The sequence below is a fragment of the Heterodontus francisci genome, chromosome 5 (assembly GCF_036365525.1).
Source record: "Heterodontus francisci isolate sHetFra1 chromosome 5, sHetFra1.hap1, whole genome shotgun sequence".
Classification (NCBI taxonomy): domain Eukaryota; kingdom Metazoa; phylum Chordata; class Chondrichthyes; order Heterodontiformes; family Heterodontidae; genus Heterodontus; species Heterodontus francisci.
Genome location: NC_090375.1, coordinates 16343306 through 16368507, shown reverse-complemented (window position 1 = coordinate 16368507; position 25202 = coordinate 16343306). Strand labels below are relative to the sequence as shown.

The 25202-nt window shown below is 43.8% G+C and overlaps 1 protein-coding gene across 2 annotated transcripts in view; it reads left to right on the top strand.

Annotated features, from left to right (window-relative positions):
- rida (reactive intermediate imine deaminase A homolog) overlaps nt 1-11505 on the top strand; it is a 62266-nt gene extending 50761 nt beyond the window's left edge. For both annotated transcript variants that reach the window (XM_068031149.1, XM_068031150.1), the window contains exons 5-6: nt 3336-3391; nt 11203-11505. In XM_068031149.1, coding sequence (XP_067887250.1) covers nt 3336-3391; nt 11203-11277 — 131 coding nt within the window. In that variant the 3' untranslated portion in view covers nt 11278-11505. The remainder of the gene's footprint in view (nt 1-3335; nt 3392-11202) is intronic.
- The last annotated feature ends 13697 nt before the right edge of the window (nt 11506-25202 follow it).

Here is a 25202-nt window from a genome sequence, read left to right as displayed (position 1 = left end):
CGACTGTGTGCGGTAGTCACTCCTACCAATACTGTCATGGACAGATGCATCTGCGGCAGGCAGATTGGTGAGGAAGACAGACCAACAGCAATGTGGTTGACTCTTAACTGACCTGTGAAATGGCCTAACAAGCCACTCAGTTGTCAAAGGCAGTTAGGGATGGGCAACAAATGCTGGCCTTGCCAGTGATGCCCACATCCCGTGAAAGAATTCAAAGAAAAAAGGACCCTGCAAAGCCGTCCTTACTGAAATCTGGGGGCTTGTGCTAAAATTGGGAGAGCTGTCCCACATCCTAGTCAAGCAACAGACTGACCTAGTCATACTCTAGGTATCATACCTTACAGACAATGTCCCAGAACACCACCATCGCTATTCCTGGGTATGTCTTGTCCCGCCAGCAGGCCAGACCCACCAGAAATGGTGGCAAAGTGGTATACAGGTTACGAGGGAGTTGCCCTTGGAGTCTTCAACATTGACACTGGGCCTCTGAAGTCTGATGGCATCAGGTCAAACATGGGCAAGTAAACCTGATGATTACCATCTACTGCCTCCAAGCCCCCCTGCTCCTCCACCCCTCAGCTGATGAATCAGTACTCCTCCATGTTGAACAGCACTTCGCAGAAGCACTGAGGGTGGCAAGGGCACAGACTGTACTCTGGGTGGGGAACTTCAATGTCCATCACCAAGAGTGCTCGGTCAGGCATACCTGGTGGGATGGGCCTGCAGCAGGTGATGAGGGAACCAACGAGGGAAAAACCTACTAGAACTTGTTCTCACCAATTTATCGGTTTTAGATGCATCTGTCCAGGACAGTATTGATAGGAGTAACCACCACGCAATCATGGTGAAAATGAGGTTCCATTTTCACACAGAGGATACCCTCCACCATGCTGAATGGGATAGATTCAGAACAGATCTGGCCGCTCAAAACTGAGCATCCGGTAGGCACTGTGGACCATCAGCAGCAGCAGAATTGTATTCAAACACAATCTGTAACCTCATTTTTAAAATTTTTTTATTTATTTTATTTAGAGATACAGCACTGAAACAGGCCCTTCGGCCCACCGAGTCTGTGCCGACCAAGAACCATCAATTTATACTAACCCTACAGTAATCCCATATTCCCTACCACCTACCTACACTAGGGGCAATTTACAATGGCCAATTTACCTATCACCTGCAAAAGTCTTTGGCGGTGGGAGGAAACCGGAGCACCTGGCGAAAACCCACGCGGTCACAGGGAGAACTTGCAAACTCCACACAGGCAGTACCCAGAATTGAAGCCGGGTGCCTGGAGCTGTGAGGCTGCGGTGCTAACCACTGCACCACTGTGCCGCCCATGGCCTGGCATATCCCCCACTCTACCATTACCATCAAGCCAGACGTTCGAGGAAGAGAGCATGCCAGGAGCAGCACCAGGCATACCTAAAGATGTGGTGTTAACCTGGTGAAGCTACAACACCGGTCTAGTTGCCTGCCAAGCAGCAGAAGCAACGATAAGTGATCCCACAACCAACAGATCAGATCAAAGCTCTGCTGTCCTGCCGCATCCAGTCATGAATGGTGGTGGACAATTAAACGGCTAATAGGAGGAGGTGGAGGAGGCGCCACCACAAATATCCCCATCCTCAATGATCGGGGTGCCTCGCATGTAAGTGCAAAAGAAAAGGCTGAAGCATTTGGAACCGTCTTCAGCCAGAAGTGCTGAGTAGATGATACATCTTGGCCTCTTCCTGAAGTCCCCAGTATCACAGATTCCAGTCTTCAGCCAATCTGATTCACTCCACTTGATATCAAGAAACGACTGAAGGCATTGGATATGGCAAAGGCTATGGGTCCTGACAACATCCCAGCTATTGTATTGAAGACTTATGCTGCAGAACTAGCCGGGACCCTAGTCAATCTGTTCCAGTACAGCTACAACACTGGCATGTACCTGACAATGTGGAAAATTGCCCCCTCTCACATCAGCAAAGTGATGGAAGGTGTCATCAACAGTGCTTTCAAGTGCCACTTACACAGCAACAACCTGCTCACTAATGCTCAGTTTGGGTCTGCCAAGGCCACTCGGCTCCTGACCTCTTTGCAGCCTTGGTCCAAGCATGGACAAAAGACCTGAACTCAAGGGGAGCGTGATTATCCTTGATGCCAAGGCAGCATTTGCCAAGTATGGCATCAAGGCACCCTAGCCAAACTGAACTCAATGGGAATTGAAGGGGGTTGGGTGATGGTGGTGGTGCGGATATCTCTCCGCTGGTTGGAGTCATACCTAGCACAAAGGAAGATGGTTGTGGTTGTTGGAGGTCAATCATCTCAGCTCCAGGACATTGCTGCAGGAGTTCCTCAAGGTAATGTCCTAGGCTCAACCATCTTCAGCTGCTTCATCAATGACCTTCCCTCCATCATAAGTGTGGATGTTCACTGATTGTACCATTCGTAACTCCTCAGACACTGAATCAGCCCGTGTCTGGATGCAGCAAGACCTGGACAATATCCAGGCTTGGGCTGATAAGTGGCAAGTAACATTCGCGCCACACAAGTGCCAGGCAATAACCATCTCCAACAAGAGAGAATCTAACCATCCCCCCTTGACATTCAGAGGCATTACCATCGCTAAATCCTCCAATATCAACATCCTGCGGGTTACCATTGCCCAGAAACTGAACTGGACCATTCACCTAAATACTGTGGCTACAAGAGCAGGTCAGAGGCTGGGAATTCTGCAGCGAGTAACCCACCATCTATAAGGCATAAGTCAGGAGTGTGATGGAAGAATCTCTACTTGCCTGATGGGTGCTCCTCCAACAACACTCTGGAAGCTCGAAGCCATCCAGGACAAAGCTCCCACTTGATCGGCACCCCATTCACCATCTTAATTATTCACTCCCTCCACCACTGGCGCACAGTGGCAGCAGTGTGTTCCATTACAAGATGCACTGCAGCAACTCACCACGCCTCTTTCGACAGCACCTTCCAAATCCGCAACCTCTTCCACCTCGAAGGACAAGGGCAGCAGACATGTGGGAACACCAACTGCAAGTTTCCCTCCAAGCCATCCTGACATGAAACTATATTGCCTTCACTGTTGCTGGATCAAAATCCTGGAACTCCCTTCCTAACAGCACTGTGTGTGTACCTACCTCACGTGGACTGCAGCGGTTCAAAAAGGCAGCTCACCATCATCTTCTCGAGGGCAATTAGGGATAGGGAATAAAATGCTGGCCTTGCCAGCGCTGCCCACAACCCATGAAATGAATAAAACAAAACCTTCTTGGGCCAAATGATCTGTTTCTGTGCTGTCAATTCTGCATAGTAAATTTGTGTTTCTTTCTCAGATTTCAAAACCAACTTTCCAGCCAGAGCTGCCTACCAGGTTGCTGCATTGCCACGGGTAAGTTGTTTTGGTTATTTGTATTGATGAGCTGATCAAAGGCATTGGATCATGAGGAAAGAATTGGGGAATGTTAGAAGATTGGGAAGGAAAGATGGTCTAGAGACATATTATTCACAATCAAGTGGTGATTTTTGATTTATTGCCCTGTATCTCTTCCCTCAATATTATGAATATACTGCAAATTCATTTTCTCTGAACATAAATCAGTATTTCTGATCCTTACATGGATCTTTCAACTTTAAATTTTGCCTTTAGTTTTATTTGCATATTTTCCCCCACTCCCATCAAGAACTTTACAAATGAACCCTGCCAATGACCTTGCTTTCCAGCGAGTCTTTCCTTAATGCCAGCTGGACTCTCCGCACTCACTTCCAATCTTGTCCCCTGGTAACTACTGCTTCCCACCCATTTCAAGTGGACAGCTGACCGACGTATTGTTGAGGTAGTAGTGATGATCTGCCGAAGGGCAAGTCCAGTGCTCATTTCTGCATGCCTCACAGTCCTGTACTTTCCTCTTCAGTTGCTCATAAGCGCATCCCATTTTTAACTTCCATGAGAAATGAGCAATATCACTAGGGGGAAAAAAATAAATGAGGTGTTTCCTGTTGTCTTCCTTGTGTGCTTCAAAGGAAACACAAGTTCTCTTTCTGAAGAATCCTCCGCCTTTAAGCAACTGTTGTCCCTCGGTTCTAGCTCTACCACCATCACCACCAAAAACTCGCTGGATCCACCATTGGCCGTGGGTCTTAACCCTGGGCCTGGAGCGGCTCGTAAAAGGGCAGGGACATGACCCCTGGTAGTTGAGGCCCAAGTGTTAATATACTCCAGGCTTCAACCTCACACCCGCTCACATTGTCTCCCACCTGCTTAGAAACCCACTCAGGGTTAAAAACAACCCCACCATGGCGGGTTGTGAAATTGAATTCAGTAAATCCCATTGTTTAAAAAAAAAAACCCAACTGTTTAATTATTGCTGAAAATGGAGACATGTTGTCGAAGCTTTTTGTCTTGCACTCTTCATCAGGACAATCCACAAGAAGATCAACGTAAGGGAAAAAATTTTATACTGTATGAGAAGAGAGTGCTGATTGGTTGGCAAGTGAACTCTGGTAGAGGCGTTGCCATGGAGAATACACCAGTTTACAGTGACTGACCATTAACTGCTAAGCTTTGTTTGAAATTTTAAACCAGGCAGCTTGACTCTGGTCAAGGCATTGCCCTGAGGAGTGAACCAGTGAATGGCTGTCATTTATTTTGCTCAGCTGAAACAGGCGCAATGTTTGTACATGTTCTTTCTGTCTACAAAGAACAGGGCCCTGTGTATTAATATATGTAGCTTCCAACACACACAAACGCGCCACACTGCAAGCCCGACTGACCATCTTAAATTAGTTGTCAGTGTACTTCTTAGCATAATGAGGATTAGTTAGTAAATGTTGTCCAATTGCAGAAGCACATCTAATGTTGGACACTCTATTTTGAGTTTTGCAAGCATGGGCTGGTTGGGTATGGCTTGTACTTTGCACGTTGTGAACAGCAGAAAGGATATGTTGTTTGATACGATCTGCCAGTATTTGGGACGTATGGCCTATATACCTAGAATCTTACTGGCATTGAAATTCATGTATCACATTACCTCAATTGCGTGATTGGCAGGACATCTTTTTGGCTTGATGGCAGCATCCTGTTAGTGGCGAGCACCACACATGTTACTACTGCATAGTAGCAGCGTGAAACAGCTAGCTTCATGTGTTGCTACACGGCCCTGCTCTTAGCAGGCAGAAAGAACATGTACAAACATTGAGCCTGTTTCAGCTAAACAAAATAAGTGACAGCCATTTGCTGGTTCATTCCTCAGGGCAATGCCTTGACCAATCAGTCAGCTGCCTGGTTTAAATTTCAAACAAAGTTTTGCAGTTAACTGTCAGTCACTGTAAACTGGTGCATTCTCCATGGTGACCCCTCTATCAATCAGAGTTCACTTGCCAACCAATCAGCACTCTATTCTCATACATATAAAGTTGTTGTTTTCCCTTGCATTGGTATTCTTGTGGATTGTCCTGATGAGTGCAAGGCGTAAAGCTTTGACAACATGTCTCTATTTTCAGCAATACTCAAGTTCTGTACTACCAAACGACTATTTGTTTAATTATTCTTCACAAAAAAGAACCTGCCATCCCTACCTGGTGTGATGTTATGCTACGCGTTAGAATCTTAATGTCCTTTTGAATTGTACCAACGACTGCTACAAATGTTCTTGGCACATAGGCCTTCCGCCTTGCCAGAGATGTCCAAAATCCTTGAATGGCTTTTGATTTTGTAGGTTGTGATAAATGTTATCTGAGAATTCTCCTGCTCCTCTTGGAATTGTCATGTGGGATCTTTTCCAAGATGAACAGGTCTTGGTTTTAATAACTCATCTGAAAGGTGACACTTTCAATGATGCAGCAATCCCTCAGAACTGTAATATCTGCCTAGATCAAATTCTGGAGTGGGTTTAGAACCTGCAGCCCCTTGACTCTGAAGCCAACCTGGAAGTATGTGTTCTAGCTCTCCATTTCATCATCTCCTCCCTCCTTTTCAATGATGGCCTATTGTCTTTGATCTCCTTTGCTGTTTCAACAAGTTCACTCCACAGCTTGAGTATGTAGGGAGAGAGGGAATGGGTGACCACCAGGCAGTCAATAAGAATCAGGCAGGTAGTGCAGGAGACCCCTCAGTGCATCTCATTCTCCAACAGGAATTCATTTCTGAATACTGACGAAAGTGATGCTTCACTTGGGGAGTGTAGCCAGAGCCAAGTCCATGGCACCACGGGTGGCTCAGGCTACACAGCAGGGTACCAGGAAGACTGGAAGAGCCATAGTGAAAGGTGATTCAATCGTCAGGGGTACAGACAGGCGTTTGTGTGGCTGTAGACGTGAATCCAGGATGGTGTGTTGCCTCCCTGGTGCCAGGGTCAAGGATGTCACTGAGTGGCTGCAGAGCATCCTGAAGGGAGAGGGTCAACAGCCAGCAGTCATGGTCCACATCGGAACCAACGACATAGGTAGTATGAGGGATGTGGTCCTGCAGTCAGAATTTAGGGAGCTAGGTAAGAAATTAGCAAGCACAATCACAAAAGTAGTCATCTCCAGATTACTCCCAGTGCCACACGCAAGTAAGTTTAGAAATAAAAGCATAAGACAGATGAATGCGTGGCTGGAAAGATGGTGCAGGAGGGAGGGCTTTAGATTCCTGGGGTGGTGGGACCTGTAGAGGCTGGACGGGTTGCACCTGACCAGAGCCGGGGACTGAGTTGCTTGTGGGACGTTTGCTAGTGCTGTTAGAGAGGGTTTAAACTAGTTTGGCAGGAGGATGGGGACCTGAGGGTAGACTCAGTTGGGACAAAATCAGAAATGAAAACGGAAGGCAGAAAATTAATGGATGAGTCTGGAAGACAGAGGAAACAAAGGTTAGAAAATGTTTTTAAAAAGAGGTTGGCAGTGCTCAAGAGTATCTATTTCAATGCAAGGAGTATAGCAAAGAAAGCAGATGAGCTGAGGGCACAGATAGACAAGTGGCAGTATGATATAGCTATTAAAGAAACATGTCTTAAGGAGGGACAGAAATGGCAGCTCAATGTTCCTGGTTACAGGGTTTTCAGAAGCGATAGGGAGGGGGATAAGAAAGGAGGGGGTGTGGAAATTGTGCTCAAGGAAACTATTACAGCTGTGGGGATGGATGATATGTTGGACGGTTCATCAAATGAGGCCATCTGAATTGAGCTAAGGAACAGAAAAGGGGCAATCACACTGCTGGGAGAGTACTATAGACCCCAGAACTGTCAGAGGGAGATATGAGAGTTGATATGTAGGTAAATCTCTGAAGTGAAAGAACAAAAGGGGATTTTAATTACCCCACTGGGATAGTTTTAGTGTGAAAGGAATTGAGGGAACAGAATTCTTGAGGTGCATTCAGGAGAACTTTTTTGACCAGTATGTAGCAAGTCCAACAAGAGAGGGCGTACGTTTAGACTTAGTTTTAGGAAATAAAGATGGGCAGATGGAAGGAGTGGCAGTGGGAGAGTATATTTTGGTGGTAGTGATCATAATTCAATCAGTTTTAACATAATTATGGAAAAGGACAGAGAGAGAACAGGGGATAGTCCTCAATTGGGGAAAGGCCAATGCTTCTAAACTGAAGAGTGATATAGCGAAAGTGAACTGGAAACAGCTACTTGAAGGTAAATCAGTGTCAGAGCAGTGGGAGGCATTCAAAGGAGAAATTCGAGGGGTTCAGAATAAACTTGTTCCCACGAAGGGCCAGGGTGAGACGGCCAGATGTGGGGTCCCATGGATGTCAGGAAGGTTACAGTGTAAGATAAGGCAGAAAAGGAAAGCGTATGTCCGACAGAGAACTCAATACTACAGAAAGCCAAGAGGAGTATAGAAAGTGGAGGGGTGAAATTAAAAAGGGAATTAGGAAAGCAAAGAGAGGGCATGAAAGAATATTGGCAAGCAAACTCAAGGTGAACCCAAAGATGTTTTATCAATACATTTAAGAGTAAGAGGATAACTAAGGAGAGAGTAGGGCTCATAAAAGACCAAAAAGGTAACCTATATATCGGGGCAGAAGATGTCTGTATAGTTATTAATTAATGCTTTGCATCTGTCTTCACAAAGGAGGGGGGCGATGCAGATATTGTAGTCAAGGAGGAGTGGTGTGAAGTATTGGATATGATAAAGATAGGGAGAGGAAAAATTAATGGGATTAGCATCCTTGAAATTTGATGAATCACCAGGGCTGGATGAAATGTACCCAGGCTGTTAAAAGAGGCAAGAGAGGAAATAGCAGGAGGTCTGACCATCATTTTCCAGTCCTCACTGGATACAGGTGTAGTGGCGGAGAACTGGAAAACTGCTAACGTACCTCTGCTTAAAAAAGGAGCGAGGGATAGACCAAATAATTATAGACCAGTCAGTCTAACCTCAGTAGTGGGCAAATTATTGGAATCTATTCTGAGACAGAGGATAAACTGTCACTTAGGCACAGGTTAATTAAGGATAGCCAGCATGGATTTGTTAAGGGAAGATCTTGTTTGACCAACTTGATCGAATTTCTTGAAGAAATAACAAGGAAGATAGATGAGGTAGTGCAGTTGATGTGGTCTACATGGATTTTAGCAAAGGTTTTTGACAAGGTCCCACATGGTAGACTGGTTTAAAAAAAAAAAAAATCCCATGGGATCCAGGGAAATGCAGCAAGGTGGATACAAAATTGGCTCAGTGGCAGGAAACAAAGGGTAATTGTTGACGGGTGTTTTTGCGACTGGAGGGCTGTTTCCAGTGGTGTTCCACAGGGCTCAATACTGGGTCCCCTGCTTTTGTGGTATAAACGATTTGGACGTAAATGTAGGGGGCATGGTCAAGAAGTTTGTAGATGACACAAAGATTGGCTGTGTGGTAGATAGCGAGGAGGATAGCTGTAGGCTGCAGGAAGATATTGATGGTCTGGTCGGATGGGCAGAAAAGTGGCAAATAGAATTTAACCTGATGAAGTGTGAGGTGATGCTTTTGGGGAGGTCAAACAAGGGAAAGGAATACACGATTAATGGGAAAATACTGAGAAGTGTAGAGGAAGTAAGGGACCTTGGAGTGAATGTCCACAGATCCCTGAAGGTAGCAAGACAGGTCAATGTGCTAGCGTACATTAGATGTACGATTAAGAAGGCATATGGAAACCTTTCCTTTATTAGTCGAGATATAGAATGTAAGAGCAGGGAGGATATGCTGGAACTGTATAACTCATTGGTTAGGCCACAACTTGAGTACTGTGTGCAGTTCTGGTCACCTCATTACAGAAAGGATGTAATTGCAGTAGAGAGGGTACAGAGGAGATGTATGTGGATGTTGCAAGGAGTGGATAAGTGCAGCTATGAGGAAAGATTGGATAGACTGGGGTGGTTCTCCTTGGAACAGAGAAGGCTGAGCGGAGATCTGATTTAAATGTACCAACTTTTGAGGAGCCTATTCACCTTAGCAGAGAGGTCAGTGACTAGGGGGGCATAGATTTTAAAGTGATTGGTCAAGAAATTAGAGGGGAGATGCGGAAATACTTTTTCACCCAAAGGATAGCAGGGCTCTGGAACTCACTGCCCGAAAGGGTATTTGAGGCAGAAACTCTCAACTCCTTCAAAAGGAGTCTGGATATGCACCTCAAGTGTCGTAATCTGCAGGGCTACGGACCAAATGCTGGAAGGTGGGATTAGAATGGGTGAATCGTTTTTTGGCCGGCACAGACACGATGGGCCAAGTGACATCTTTCTGTGCCTTAAACTTTCTGTGATTCGATGATTCAACAGAAGCTTCAAGAACACCACTTCATTGTTCTCCAGGGAATTCTGCAATTCTCTAGTCTGCAGGTGACTTTAACAGCCTCTTTTTTTTTTTCCTAGTGGAGTGCAGGGAATGTTGGTTTCTAAGGCAGGGGAGATGCTTTGTGCTGAGGATAGACCCTCTGGCAGAAGATGGCTAATAAGTGTATTTGCCTGTCTAGCAGACGTGCTGTATTTCCAGAAATGGTTTTTCAACCTATCGCATTAAAAATGTATTCTGAGATCACATTTCAGTTTTGAAGACGTGTCTGAGATATTATTATTTTGAATCTGAATTGTATCTGAACACTTTAATCACGTCTTGCCTTTTTGCTCAGTGAATTGTCATCTTCTGTATATTCCACTTGTTAACCTGTTAACCAATGGAGGGCACAAATTCTCTTTGAAACATATCAACTTTTTCATAACCTGCCTAATGTTAACTATCTTAAATTTCATTTTTCGTATCATGGCGTGATGCAACACAAGCAGGACATTCAAACCCATACTGAATCTTTGATAGCTATCTATTACTCCCATTCCTTGGGATATAAGCAAGACTGACATGGCAATATTTATTACCTTGCCCTAGTTTCCCTGAGGGCATTCAAAGTCAACCATATTATGTGGGTCTGGCAATACATATAGGCCAGATGAGGTAATTACTGTTATTCTTCATGAAGGACATTGGTGCCTTACTGGGTTTTTAAACAAAAGTCGAGCTGTTTTCGTGGTTATTTTCTGGTGATCACAAAATACCATAATTATTGGATTAATTTTCATAGCTTCCCATGGTGGAATTTGAATTCACTACTCCTGGGTTGCTTGTCCAGTACAATAACCTTGAGACTACTGTATCCTTGTTTTTTTAAGGCATTTTGCAGTATATTCATATTCTTGTTTTTCAGCGATATCCAAATTTTCCCACTTCATAAGCAATAAGAAAACAAGCATATCGCCAAGTGTGCAGTTTGTTTTGCTCAGTTAGTTAACAAGTCAATTAACAAGATGTTTCCACTTGTGGGGAAGTCCAAAACCTGGGGCCATCTATACAAGATAGTTACTAATATATCCAATAAGGAATTCAAGTGAAACTTATTCACCCAGAAGTTGGTGAGAATGTGGAATGTGGAACTCCCTACCACATCATGTATTTGAGGTGATTTATAATAGATACATTTAAGGTGAAGCTAAATAAGTACATGAGGGAGAAAGAAATATAAAATTGTGCTGATATGTTGAGATGAAGTAGGGTGGGAGGAGACTTGTGTGGAACATAAATATCAGTATAGACCAATTTTGCCGAATGGCCTGTCTCTGTGCTGCAAATCCTATAACTCAAAGCTTTCTAATGACATCAGAATTTAGTGAATGTACTTGGAGTCCATGCTACTGACACGTCTGTAAGTCAAATATTTGCTTCAGTTGTGTGATTTTTTTTTTTCTTTTGCAGGGAGGCCGAGTTGAGATTGAAGCTGTGGCTGTATTGGGGCCTATTGTGAATGGAGCCTTAGACCAGAAATTATAAATTGGAGACTGACACTGTAGATGTATAATACAAGAAAATCACTGCATTGTGATTCTTTCTTTTGTCTTGTGTAGATCAATAATTTTAAAAGCCAAGATTTCAAAGTTAACTTTGTGATCTTCTTTAAACTTCTGATTGTCTTTAACAAGAACCATTGTTTTTCAGTAGCGAATGGTGCTTTATATCCTATGATCAAAGTTTTGTGAAATACACCTAATCTGAAATGAAGCAGCTGGGCTTGCCTGTTTATTGATGTCTTTTAGTTTCTCTCAAAAAATCTAGGCTGGCATTACCGTTCTGAGAGAAATACTGGAATATTTTTCAAATGAGATGCTGAACCAAGGCCCTGCCTGCCAATTCAGGTGGAGGTAAAGTTCCTTTTTGGCACTACTTGAAGAGGAACATTGGTTTTGCAATATTCTTCCCTCGTCCAACCATTACTGCCAGAAACAAAATAAGTAGCCAATTCATTTGATGCTTCTCCGATCTGCTGTGTGCAAATTGAGTCACTGAAAAAAATGTTTTTTTGGCTATGAAATACTTTGAAACATTCTGAAGAGGGGATCAGGCACTTCAGTCTAAATTTGAGGGCCCATCACGTCAAGTGTGCACAAGAATCAACTTGTGATACTGTGAGAGCTCCACCCATTTAAATATTAGTCATGCATTCCCTGATCAGATTGGAGGTTGCACAGGGAATATTATCGGCATAGTAGTGATGCACTGTGCTGTCAAACTTCAAAGAAACAGGGGACATGGCTGTAGGAAGTGAATGCTCAGTCATTGACTGTATTCAAGACTGAGATCAATTAAGTTTTAGACACTAAGGGAATCAAGGGATATGGGGATAGGGCAGGAAAGTTGAGTTGAGGTACAAGATCAGCATGATTTTATTGTATGGTGGAGCAAGCTCAAGGAGCTGTATGACCTACTCCTGCTAAGTATAAGCAGCCAGGATAAAGGGGATAGCTGCCCTTTCTACAGAGAATGATCTGATAAGAGAACAGAAGTGCAGCATCTTGTATGAATCTGGGGACATCTTCCTTGGAAGACTTCGGCAAATAATTTGGCAACATTTACATAGGAGGAGGTCAGTGAGCAGGTAAATTCAGTTCCCTTGGTGAGAGGGATAGCCACTGAGATATGAACAAAATTATCCAGCTTCACAAAGTTTGTCAAAGTACTTCCATATCTTGCTGCATCAAGTTAAATGGTGGAGCATGCCTGCAACAAGAACTCTTGCCTTAAACAGCTACACCTTCACTTGGTTTACATGTTTCCCATGTGGGAAACATAGACTTAAACCATCACAAGGTGTCACATATTGATGTATGACACACCTTTTAATCTTTTAAGGAAACTATGTAATGCTGTAGCTCACTTATCAGAAGTCTGTTGATATTTCCACCAGTGGCAATTTAGCATGCTTCAGACTTGTAGTCTTGGGCACATTTGAGAGACAGACTCACAAGATGCATTAGTGTGCTGGGCTTTCAACTTGTTGCACTTCACCAAGTTGTTTGATTGCAAGAAAGGAAGTCCATTACACTAGACTGCTATGAGCATACATAGAATCTACAGGACAGAAACAGGCCGTTCAGCCCAACAGATCCAGGCCAGTGTTTGTGCACCACATGAGCTTCCTCTGACCCCCTCTTCATCTCACCCTATCAACATATCCCAATACTTTCTCCCTCATGTGCTTATCTAGTTTCCCCTTAAATGTATCATTTATTTGCCTCAGCCACTCCTGCGGTAAGGAGTTCCTCGTTCTAACCACTGGGTAAATTTCTCCTGAATTCTCCTGGATTTATTGGTGCCTATTGTATATTTATGGCCCATAGCTTTGATCACCACCACAAGTGAAAACATCTTCTTGCATCCACCCTATTGAACCCCCATTATAATCTTAAAGGCCTGTATCAGATTACGCTTCAGCCTTCTCTTTTTTTAGGAAAAGAGCCTCAGTTTGTTCAACTTTTCAAGATAGCATAAACCTCGGAGTTCTCGTAACCGCCTGATACCCCTAACTCAAACGGGACAGTTAATGAGGATCATGCAGGCGATAATTGTATTTATAGGCTAGTACCCATCATTAACGTCTTTTTATACCTGACAAGCTACGTTTGTTACAAGGAATGTGTTGCAAAATCCATGGTAGTGCTGGTATGATGAGTCAAATCTCCCAAGGCTCTGGTTCCTGCTCGCTGTCCGTAACACCTTTCAGTCATGGGCTGTGTACAGGATCTGGCTCAATACCTTCTATCAATACTTCCTGCCATTGGCTCCCAGTCTGGCAAATCTGCAATTTAAAAATTCTCACCCTCGTTTTCAAATCTTGCTCTGGCCTCACTCCTCCCTATCTCTACCTTCCTCTGGCCCTACAACCTTCTAAGGTCTTTGTGCTCCTCCAACTCTGATGTCTTGTGCATCCCCAATTTTAATTGCTCCATTGTCAGCCATGCCTTCAGCTGCTGAGACCCTAGAGTTCCCTCCCCAAATGTGTCTGCCTCTCTATTGCTCCCTCCTCCTTTTAAGACATTCATTAAAACCTACCTCTCACCAAGCCTTTGGTCTCCTGTCCTAATAACACATAGTTTTGGACTTTAGTAGCTCGGTGTCAAATTTTGTCTGGCGCTCCTGTGAAGTGCCTTGGAATGTTTTAACTATATTAAAGCCAGTGAATTATTGAAGTGTTACAAATGATCTTGGAGTTCCTGGTCAGATTGTCCAAGGTTCTTACCCACTATCCAGCAGCACCTGTTGGTCTGAGTATGGATTGAGTTCAGCGATGATACCCGTGTGATCAAATAGCCTAGCAACACTTCACTGTCGAGGGTTAACCCATAAAGTGGGTGAAATGTTTGACTATTCATCCCACATGCCAAAGACTTGCTGGTTGATAGGTTAATTGGACATTATAAATTGCCCCCAGTATAGGTAGGTGGTAGGGAAATATAGGGACAGGTGGGGATGTGGTAGGAATATGGAATTAGTGTAGGATTAGTATAAATGGGTGGTTGATGGTCGGCACAGACTCGGTGGGCCGAAGGGCCTGTTTCAGTGCTGTATCTCTAAACTAAACTAAACTTATATACCTTTTTCACAGCTTGGGTTCTTGCAGGTCCATGCAGTTGATATTTGCTCTGCGATCAGTCAATTTTTGCTTTGGCATGTTGAAACATGTTCTTGTTATTCATTCACTTATCGTGAAGGACTTCAGTGAGCAAACCCAGTTCTGCTAATAATAATTCAGATGTGAAACAAATATAAAAATAAGGTTACAAGAAGTGGCTTTTTAAACTAGGGTTTGGGCTCTTAAGAATTCAAGTGATCTGTACTGTACCTGACATACCATGCAAGACTTATATTTTCATTAAGTGCGAATATACTTGCTTTATTGCCTTGCATGTTAATTTTGCAGGAAGCTATATTGAGTGTAATAATGTAGCACTGTATTTAACAGGTACAGATTGAACTGTCATAAATTGAAGAATTAACCACATGAATGCTCTGAATATTGTTGAAAGCTGTTGTATATTTCATATTCTTCAGCATTTACACTTTAAAGTAAATCAAAATATCACTTTAAGGAGGTTCGTAATTATTGTGAGGTCATTTTGCATATATTTTTCCTTCTAAAGAGAGTCCAGGAGGAGGCCATTCAGACCCTCGATCCTCTTCCATTATTCAATTAAATCATGACTGATCTGTATTTTAAATCCAGTTTACCCGCCTGGGCTTTGTGACCCTTAACACCCTTGCCTTACAAAAATCTTATTGATCAATGTGCTTAGATGACATGTTTACTAACGTCTAATGTGCTAGAGCAGGAACATATTCATAAATATAATCATAAAGTCCCATCATTTTCAATATGTACCCAATAATTTTATAAAATTCTTTTTTTCCTAAAATAATTTGTATCTATATGACATTGCACATTGAAAAGATAATTTTGTTGGAGCACATTTTCAAACCTCCTCAACCACCGGGCAGTAACCAGTACTGCAGGCAACTTGGCAGTGCTTCCAACAGCAAAGATATGCAGTGCGTGGTCCGTGCAGTGTTAACAAAAAAAATTTAAAAACCTCTATACTGTAAGCATAATTACACATTATAAAATACTGCCCAGATTGTTACACTTCTCTTTCAATTACAAGATGAATTGTACAACACTAGTTCGTCCCTAAATTTTTGGTTTTGTCTGTTTCTGGCTTTCATATTGTGAATAACCACATGAATTAACAATTGAAAAGCAACTTTTTTCACCTGCAAGGTTACAGACCCAAGTTTGCAATTACACAGAACGGCACTTTCCAAGACTTCTTGGACATAAAAGATGGTAAATGTGTAGTGAAAGCAACCAGCTCCCAAGAATAATATAGTTACTCTCTCGCGTTTGTACGTGGTGACGTTAGTGGACAGTCAATGGATATCATTAATACGCCAAGTTATCCAGTTGAATGGATTGCATGGCTGTGGCTTGGCAAGTGATGTATGTAGCGACCCCAGATTGAATGTTGATGAATAAAAGCATGTTCTTTTATTCTGCAGAATTGCTGCTACCTGCTGTGAGAATCTCATCACTGAGAATAGTAATTGTAGGATATAAAGCAACTGTACAGGTTCCAGGTGAGCAGAAGTGTATCTTCCAAGACTGGAATGGCAGAGGTTTAATCTTCCTTACTTTCTGCCAATTAAGAAAAGAAAACATTAGAAGTGTGACCTACTTTGCACACATGTCCATTGTAGACAAAAGCAAATTATTCATTGATTAAAGTCAAATAGGCTCAATTAAAATATTCTCAATGTCTACTTTATCGCCTTCATAGTGTACAGCAAGTACAGAAGTATTTTGTTGGAGCGTATTTTCTGACATATGCCACAGATCTGTGATATGTGGGAAAAAAATTAAAATTGACGGGAGATTTTTCTGTAGCTAGTTGTTTGACATCAGGAAACAGTACAAACAAAGTTGAAAAACTTCCCTGACCAACAACTTTTTTTAAAAAAAGTAAAGCCCAGATTCTATAGACCTCCAAATAATGAGAGATAGAGGAGCAAATCTGCAGAAAAGTCAGATGTGCAAGAACTATAGAGTGGTGATACTGGGGGACTTTAATTACCCAAATATTGTGATCATGTTAGATTAAAGGGAAAGGAGGGGGAGGAATTTCTGAAATGTGTTCAGTAGTCAAGGCAGTTCTAGTCTGTTCTTGGCCCGACTAGAAAGGAGGCATTGCCAGATCTGCTGCTGGGAAATGAGGTGGACCAAGTGTCTGTGTGGGATCACTTGCATAAGAGTGATCACTGTGTGGTAAGGTTTAGACTAGTAATGCAGAAAATCAAAGAATGATATAAGATAGAACGTCAAGATTGGAAGAGGGTTAGTTTCAATGTGATGAGAAGGGATCTAGCCAGGATAAAATAGAACCAAAGACTGAAGGAAAAACTGTAACAGAACAATGGGTTACTTTTAAGGAAGAGATGCTTCAGATACATTCCAACAAGGGCGGAAGCTAGGGGAAGCGAAAACAAGGCCCTTCGGATGATATTAATTCAGGGGACTCTCCTTGCTGCTTGTCTATACTGAGTGTGAAGAAGAGAGTTTGGTAATTGAGGGAGTTCATGAAGGAGGGGAACTATAAATTAAGAAAAAAAAATTGAGTGCACAGAGTGTAAAGTGGGAGTTTGGTGCATGAGGGAGGGGCTCCTTTCTTTCAGCCTCCAGTAGCTGCCTCTCTCTTCGGTACAGGAGAAGAAGCTGATTGGTCAGTAAATGGTAAGTTATTTTACTTCTCATTGTAATTTTTTAAAGTTACGTTATGGCAGGTCAGCTCGGCCAAGGGGAATGTACGTCCTGCGGTGTGTGGGAAGTCATGGATGCACCACGTGTCCTAGATGAACACATCTGCAGGAAGTGTCAGCGGCTGCAGAAGCTTGAGCTCCGGGTTTTGGAATTTGAGAGGCGGCTGGAGTCGCTGTTGTGCATCCGCGAGGCAGAGGACTACGTTTAGGGAGGTGGTCACACCGCAGATTAACCGCAGGTTTTGAGCACACAGGCAGCGAGGGAATGGGTGACCACCAGGCAGACAGTGTAGGAGTCCCCTGAGTCTATCTTGCTTGCTAATTGGTTTTCCATTTTAGATACTGAGGAGAGCGATGGTTTTTCGGGGGAGTGTAGCCAGAGCAAACTCTGTGGCACCATAGGTGGCTCAGCTGCACAGGAGGGAAGGAAGAAGAGTGGAAGAGCAATAGTGATAGGGGATTCGATAGTCAAGGGATCAGATGGGCGTTTCTGCGGCAGTAAACATGACTCCAGGATAATGTGTTGCTTCCCTGGTGCCAGGGTCAAGGATGTTACGGAGTGGCTGCAGGACATCCTTCTGGGGGAGGGTGAGCAGCCAGAGGTCGTGGTCCACATTGGTACCAACGACATTGGTAGGAAGAGGGATGAGGTCCTGAAAGCAGATTTTAGAAAGTTAGGAAGGAAATTAAAAAGCAGGACCTCCAAAGCAGTAATCTCAGGATTACTCCCAGTGCCACGTGCTAATGAGCATAGGAATAGGAGGATTGATCGATTGAACACGTGGCTGGAGAATTGGTGTAAGAGGGAGGGCATCAAATTTCTGAGGCATTGGGACGATTCTGGGGCAGGTGGGACCTGTACAACTTGGACGGGCTATACCGTAACAGGACCGGAACGAACATCCTCGCAGGGAGATTTGTTAGTGCTGTTGGGAGGGTTTAAACTAGCTTGTCGGGGGATGGGAACCTGAGGAGTAGCTCAAATTGGAAGGAAGTAAAGCTGGTAACAGGAGGTAGGACAGTAGCAAGTGACATTAGAAGGCAGGCAAAACAAAGGTAAGCATCAACTAGGTTTAGAATGCAGAATGTCATGATGACAAGGTTAAGGGCACTGTACCCGAATGCACGCAGCATTCGCAACAAAGGAGATGATTTAAAGACCCAAATAGAGGTAAATGGATATGATCTAATTGCCATAACGGAAACGTGGCTACAGGGTGACCAAGACTGGGCACTGGATATTTGACATTTAGGAAGGACAGGCAAAAAGGAAAAGGAGGTGGTGTTGCGCTGATGATGAGGGATGAGATCAGTACATTAGTAAGGGAGGATCTCTGATCGGAAGAACAAAATGTGGAATCTGGGTGGAGCTAAGAAACAGCAAGGGGCCGCAAGCATTGGTAGGAGTTGCTTATAGGCCACAAAACAGTAGTGATAGTGTGGGGCATGGTATTAATCAGGAGTTTAGAGAAGCATTTGGCATGGGTAATACAGTAATCATGAGTGACTTCAATCTGCACATAGACTGGGTAAACTTAATGAGCACTAATGCTGTGGAGGTTGAGTTTCTGGAGTGTGTTAAGGATGGTTTTCTAGAGTAGTATGTTGAAGAGCTGACTAGAGAACAGGCTATTTTAGATCTAGTATTATGTAATGAGAAAGGGCTAATTAATAATCATGTAAAAGAACCTTTAGGGATGAGTGCCCATTATATGATAGAATTTTACATTATGTTTGAAAGTAGGTAGTTCAATCTGAAGCCAGGGTGTTAAATTTGAACAAAGGAAATTAATATGAAGAGCAAATTGGCTGAGATGGATTGGGAAAATACATTAAAAGGTATGACAGTACATTGGCAATGGGTAGTCTTTAAAGAATTATTACATAAGTTTACGGCAACTATACATTCCTTCAAGGCACAAAAACCCCAAAACTAAAGGCAGTCAACTGTGGCTAACAAGGGAAGTTAAAAGAAAAGGCCTATAAAGTTGCCAGAAATAGTAGTAAACCTGAGGATTGGGAGGATTTTAGAATACAGCAAAGGAGGATGGAGAAACTGATAAAGGGGGAATAGAATATGAATGTAAGCTAGCAAAAAATATAAAAATGGACTATAAAAGCTTCTATAAGTATGTAAAAAGGGGATGTTTGGCGAAGACAAATGTGGGTCCGTTACAGGCAGAGTCAGGAGAATTTATAATGGGGAATAGAGAAACGACAGACGAGCTAAATGATTACTTTGTGTCTGTCTTCACTGAGCAAGATACAAGAAATAGCCCAGAATTAGAAATCTGAGGGATTAGGGGAAATGAGGAATTGAAGAAAATTAGTATTAGTAAGAAGGTTGTATTGGAGAAATTAATGGGGCTGAAAGTTGATAAATCCTCAGGATCTGACATTCTACATCCTAGAGTGTTGAAAGAGGTAGCTATAGAGATGGTGGATGCATTAGTGATCATCTTCCAAAATTCTATAGATTCTGGAACAGTTCCTGCAGATTGGAAGGTAGCAAATGTCACCTCACTATTTAAGAAGGGAAGGAGAGAGAAAACAGGGAATTACAGACCTGTTAGTCTTAGATCAGTCGTTGGGGAAAATGCTAGAATCTATTCTAAAGGATGTGATAAATGGACACTTGGATAATAATGATCTGATTGGACGTAGTCAACGTGGACTTTTTGAGGATGTTACTAACAGAGTTGATAAAGGGGAGTCAGGGGACATGGTATACTTGGATTTTCAGATTTTTGATGAAGTCGCCCACAGGATGTTAGTTAGCAAAATTAAAGCACATGGGATAGGATGTAATATTCTTTCTTTTGGGCCTCCTTATCTCGAGAGACAATGGATACGCGCCTGGAGGTGGTCAGTGGTTTGTGAAGCAGCGCCTGGAGTGGCTATAAAGGCCAATTCTGGAGTGACAGGCTCTTCCACAGGTGCTGCAGAGAAATTTGTTTGTTGGGGCTGTTGCACAGTTGGCTCTCCCCTTGCGCCTCTGTCTTTTTTCCTGCCAACTACTAAGTCTCTTCGACTCGCCACAATTTAGCCCTGTCTTTATGGCTGCCCGCCAGCTCTGGCGAATGCTGGCAACTGACTCCCACGACTTGTGATCAATGTCACACGATTTCATGTCGCGTTTGCAGACGTCTTTATAACGGAGACATGGACGGCCGGTGGGTCTGATACCAGTGGCGAGCTCGCTGTACAATGTGTCTTTGGGGATCCTGCCATCTTCCATGCGGCTCACATGGCCAAGCCATCTCAAGCGCCGCTGACTCAGTAGTGTGTATAAGCTGGGGATGTTGGCCGCTTCAAGGACTTCTGTGTTGGAGATATAGTCCTGCCACCTGATGCCAAGTATTCTCCGAAGGCAGCGAAGATGGAATGAATTGAAACGTCGCTCTTGGCTGGCATACGTTGTCCAGGCCTCGCTGCCGTAGAGCAAGGTACTGAGGACACAGGCCTGATACACTCGGACTTTTGTGTTCCGTGTCAGTGCGCCATTTTCCCACACTCTCTTGGCCAGTCTGAACATAGCAGTGGAAGCCTTACCCATGCGCTTGTTGATTTCTGCATCTAGAGACAGGTTACTGGTGATAGTTGAGCCTAGGTAGGTGAACTCTTGAACCACTTCCAGAGCGTGGTCGCCAATATTGATGGATGGAGCATTTCTGACATCCTGCCCCATGATGTTCGTTTTCTTGAGGCTGATGGTTAGGCCAAATTCATTGCAGGCAGACGCAAACCTGTCGATGAGACTCTGCAGGCATTCTTCAGTGTGAGATGTTAAAGCAGCATCGTCAGCAAAGAGGAGTTCTCTGATGAGGACTTTCCGTACTTTGGACTTCGCTCTTAGACGGGCAAGGTTGAACAACCTGCCCCCTGATCTTGTGTGGAGGAAAATTCCTTCTTCAGAGGATTTGAACGCATGTGAAAGCAGCAGGGAGAAGAAAATCCCAAAAAGTGTGGGTGCGAGAACACAGCCCTGTTTCACACCACTCAGGATAGGAAAGGGCTCTGATGAGGAGCCACCATGTTGAATTGTGCCTTTCATATTGTCATGGAATGAGGTGATGATACTTAGTAGCTTTGGTGGACATCCGATCTTTTCTAGTAGTCTGAAGAGACCACGTCTGCTGACGAGGTCAAAGGCTTTGGTGAGATCAATGAAAGCAATGTAGAGGGGCATCTGTTGTTCACGGCATTTCTCCTGTATCTGACGAAGGGAGAACAGCATGTCAATAGTCGATCTCTCTGCACGAAAGCCACACTGTGCCTCAGGGTAGACGCGCTCGGCCAGCTTCTGGAGCCTGTTCAGAGCGACTCGAGCAAAGACTTTCCCCACTATGCTGAGCAGGGAGATTCCACGGTAGTTGTTGCAGTCACCGCGGTCACCTTTGTTTTTATAGAGGGTGATGATGTTGGCATCGCGCATGTCCTGGGGTACTGCTCCCTCGTCCCAGCACAGGCATAGCAGTTCATGTAGTGCTGAGAGTATAGCAGGCTTGGCACTCTTGATTATTTCAGGGGTAATGCTGTCCTTCCCAGGGGCTTTTCCGCTGGCTAGGGAATCAATGGCATCACTGAGTTCCGATTTGGTTGGCTGTATGTCCAGCTCATCCATGACTGGTAGAGGCTGGGCTGCATTGAGGGCAGTCTCAGTGACAGCATTCTCCCTGGAGTACAGTTCTAGGTAGTGCTCAACCCAGCGGTCCATCTGTTTGCGTTGGTCAGTGATTATGTCCCCCGATTTAGATTTGAGGGGGGTGATCTTCTTGATGGTTGGCCCAAGAGCTCTCTTCATGCCATCATACATTCCTCTGATGTTTCCGGTGTCTGAGGCCAGCTGAATATGTAATATACTGGCATGGATTAAGGATTGGTTAACAGGCAGAAAGCAGAGAGTAAGAATAAACGGATCAGTCTCGCGTTGGCTGTCTGTGACTAGTGGGGGACTGCAAGGATCAGTACTTGAGCCCCAGCTGTTCACAATATATATCAATGATTTTAGATGTGGGGACCAAATGTAATATTTCCAAGCTCACTGATGACACATAACTAGGTGGGAATGTGTGTTGTGAGGAAGATGCAAAGCAGCTTCAAGGGGATTTGGACAGACTTAGTGAGTGGGCAAGATGGAATATAATGTGGAAAAATGTGAGGTTATCCACTTTGGTAGGGGAATAGATGTGCAGAGTATTTCTTAAATGGTAAGAGATTAGAAAGTGTAGATGTACAAAGGGACCTGGGTGTCCTTATCAATAAGTCACTGAAAGCTAACATGCAGGTGCAGCAAACAATTAAGAAGGCTCATGGTATGTTAGCCATTATCGCAAGAGGATTTGAGTACAGGAGTAATAAAGTCTTGCTTCAGTTGTGTAGAACCTTTGTTAGACTGCACCTGGAGTACTGTGTACAGTTTTGGTCCCCTTACCTTAGGAAGGATATTATTGCCATAGAGGGAGTGCAACGAAGGTGCACCAGACTTGTTCCTGGGATGGCGGGACTGTCCTATGAAGAGAGATTGGGGAAACTGTGCCTGTATTCTCTAGAATACAGGATCTGTATTCTGAGAGGTGATCTCATTGAAACCTACAAAATACTTAAAGGGATAGACAGGATAGATGCAGCTAAAATGTTTCCCCTGGTTGGGGAATCTAGAACCAGGGGACACAATTTCAAAATAAGGGGAAGCCGCTTAGGACAGAGATGAGGAGAAATTTCTTTACTGAGAGGGTTGTGAATCTTTAGAATTCTCTACCCCAGAGAGCTGTGGAAGATCAGTCATTGAGTATGTTTAAAGTAGAGATTGACAGATTTCTAAATACCAGTGACATAAGGGGATATGAGGATAGTGTGGGAAAAAGGCATTGTAGTGGATGATCAGCAATGATCGTATTGAATGGCAAGGCAGGCTGAATGGCCTACTCCTGCTCTTTTATGTTCCTATGATGCATGCCAGGTGAATTCTTCAAGTGAGAAACAGGCCAAATACAATAAGTTGAGAGGGGAGGTAAAGAGGAAAATAAGAATAAATTGCAGTGCCCAGAATCAGACGCAGTGGTTAGGTGACAAGCTTGGGTTTTAAAAGCGTTATGGATTAACCAAGGTCACAGTAGTTTTGAAATCTTGAAGAATGAGTTAGAGTGGGAGATAGTGCAGGGAGTATTCATTTCAACACGTGAGGATGGAGAGAGTAATGTGTGGGTGTGGGGAATCAAGACGAGAACCAGGCGATTACCCATGAGATGTTGTTCTGTCTGTTAGTTGACAGGGGCAATGCTTAATCTGGTGAAAGTAATTAATAAAAACAGTAATTACTTGAGTTTCAACGTACTTATCTCTGTCACTTCAGAAGCCACGGTGTCTTCTGTTTCCTCCTCTTTAGTCTCCACCTCTACAACCCCAGCTTCGACAATTAGCTCGCTTTCCACCTTTTCTCCAGTCTCACCTGGATACAGTAACCATGGAATCTGATTACATGCATTATGTAGACACATTCTTATCGCACAGCTGGCTGACCTTCCAAAGGGCCTAAGCCTGAAATATGGAAAGGTAAACAATGCTGACACGAAGCCAGCTAAAGTATCGTCTGATTCTGGACACTGCAATTTAGTGAGGATGCAGAAGAGTTTGACTAGAATCGTACCAGGGATGCGGGACTCCAGTAATGCACAGTGACTACAGAAGTTGGGAAGGTTACGCGGAGATTTGAATAAAGTGTTCAAGATCATGAAGGGTTTTGATACTGTTTCCACTTGCAGGAGGGTCAGTAACCAGAGGTCACCAATTTAAGGTAATTGGCAAATGAATCAGAGGTGAGATGAGAGGATTTTTTTTTGACGCAGCAAGTTATATTGTCATTTATGGCATAGAAGGAGGCCATTTATGATCTGCAGTGCGCTGTCTGAAAGGGTGGTAGAAGCTGATTCAAAAATAACTTTCAAAATTGGATCAGTACTTGAAGTGGAAAAAATTGCAGGGCTAAGGGGAAAGAGTAGAGCAGTGGGAGTAATTGGGTAGCTCCTTCTAAGAGCTGGCGGAGACAAAATGGGCCAAATGGCCATCTCCTGTTTTGTATGATTCTGTGGGAGTCCTTTTTCTCTCTCAATTTCCTCCCTAACTCCTCTGAAACACACATACTGACCGTCAGTGCTTCCTGCCTACTGCTTGCTGACAAAAATGAACGCAATTTTAAGCATCTCTGCTATTGCCATGGCCGGCCTAGAATTTGTTGGCAAAATTCTTCTGCAAGTGTGGATCCTCTGCATGTGAGGCCACTTGGTTAGTAACTGTATCAAAGGCTGCAGAGAGGATGAAGAGAGATTGTGCACCATGGTCAGAGCCACAGAGGATATCATTTGTGACTTTTATAAGGGCCATGTCAGTGTTGTGGCAGGGCGGAAACCTGCTGGAGAGATTCCGACGTGAAGTTGAGGGAAAGATGGACATGGATTAGGGAGGCGACAGCATCTTCAAAAGTATGTATGGGGATTGGTGTGGGTGCCTCACAGTTGGGTGATCAAATTGTTAAAAATTGTAACAAATATGGAAAGGCATTCTATTTTAAAAAGGTAAGACTTGCATTAATATAACACCTTTCACAACCTCAGGACTTCACAAAGTGCTTTACAGCCAATGAAGTACTTCTAAAGTGTATTCGTTATTGCAGGAATCGTGCCAGCCAATTTGCACACAGCAAGCTCCCACAAACAGCAAAGTAATGACTGTATGACTAGATAAATTTTTACTTCAGTTGTGGAATGTAGACGTCAATGGCAAGGCCAGCATTTATTGCCCATCCCTAATTGCCTTTGACAAGTTGGTGGTAAGCTGCTTGCTTGAATCACGGCAGTCCATGTGGGGTAGGTACACCCACAGTGCTGTTAGGGAGGGAAACCCAGCGACAGCGACTTATAGGGGAACTTGCAGGTGGTGGTGTCCCCATGTGTCTGTTGCCTTTGTTCTTCTGGGTGATAGAGGTCACGGGTTTGGAAGGTGCTGTTGAAGGAGCCTTGGAGAGTTGCTGCAGTGCATCTTGTAGATGGTGCACACTGTTGCCACTGTCTGCCAGTGGTGGAGGGAGTGAATGTTTAAGGTGATGGATGGGGTGC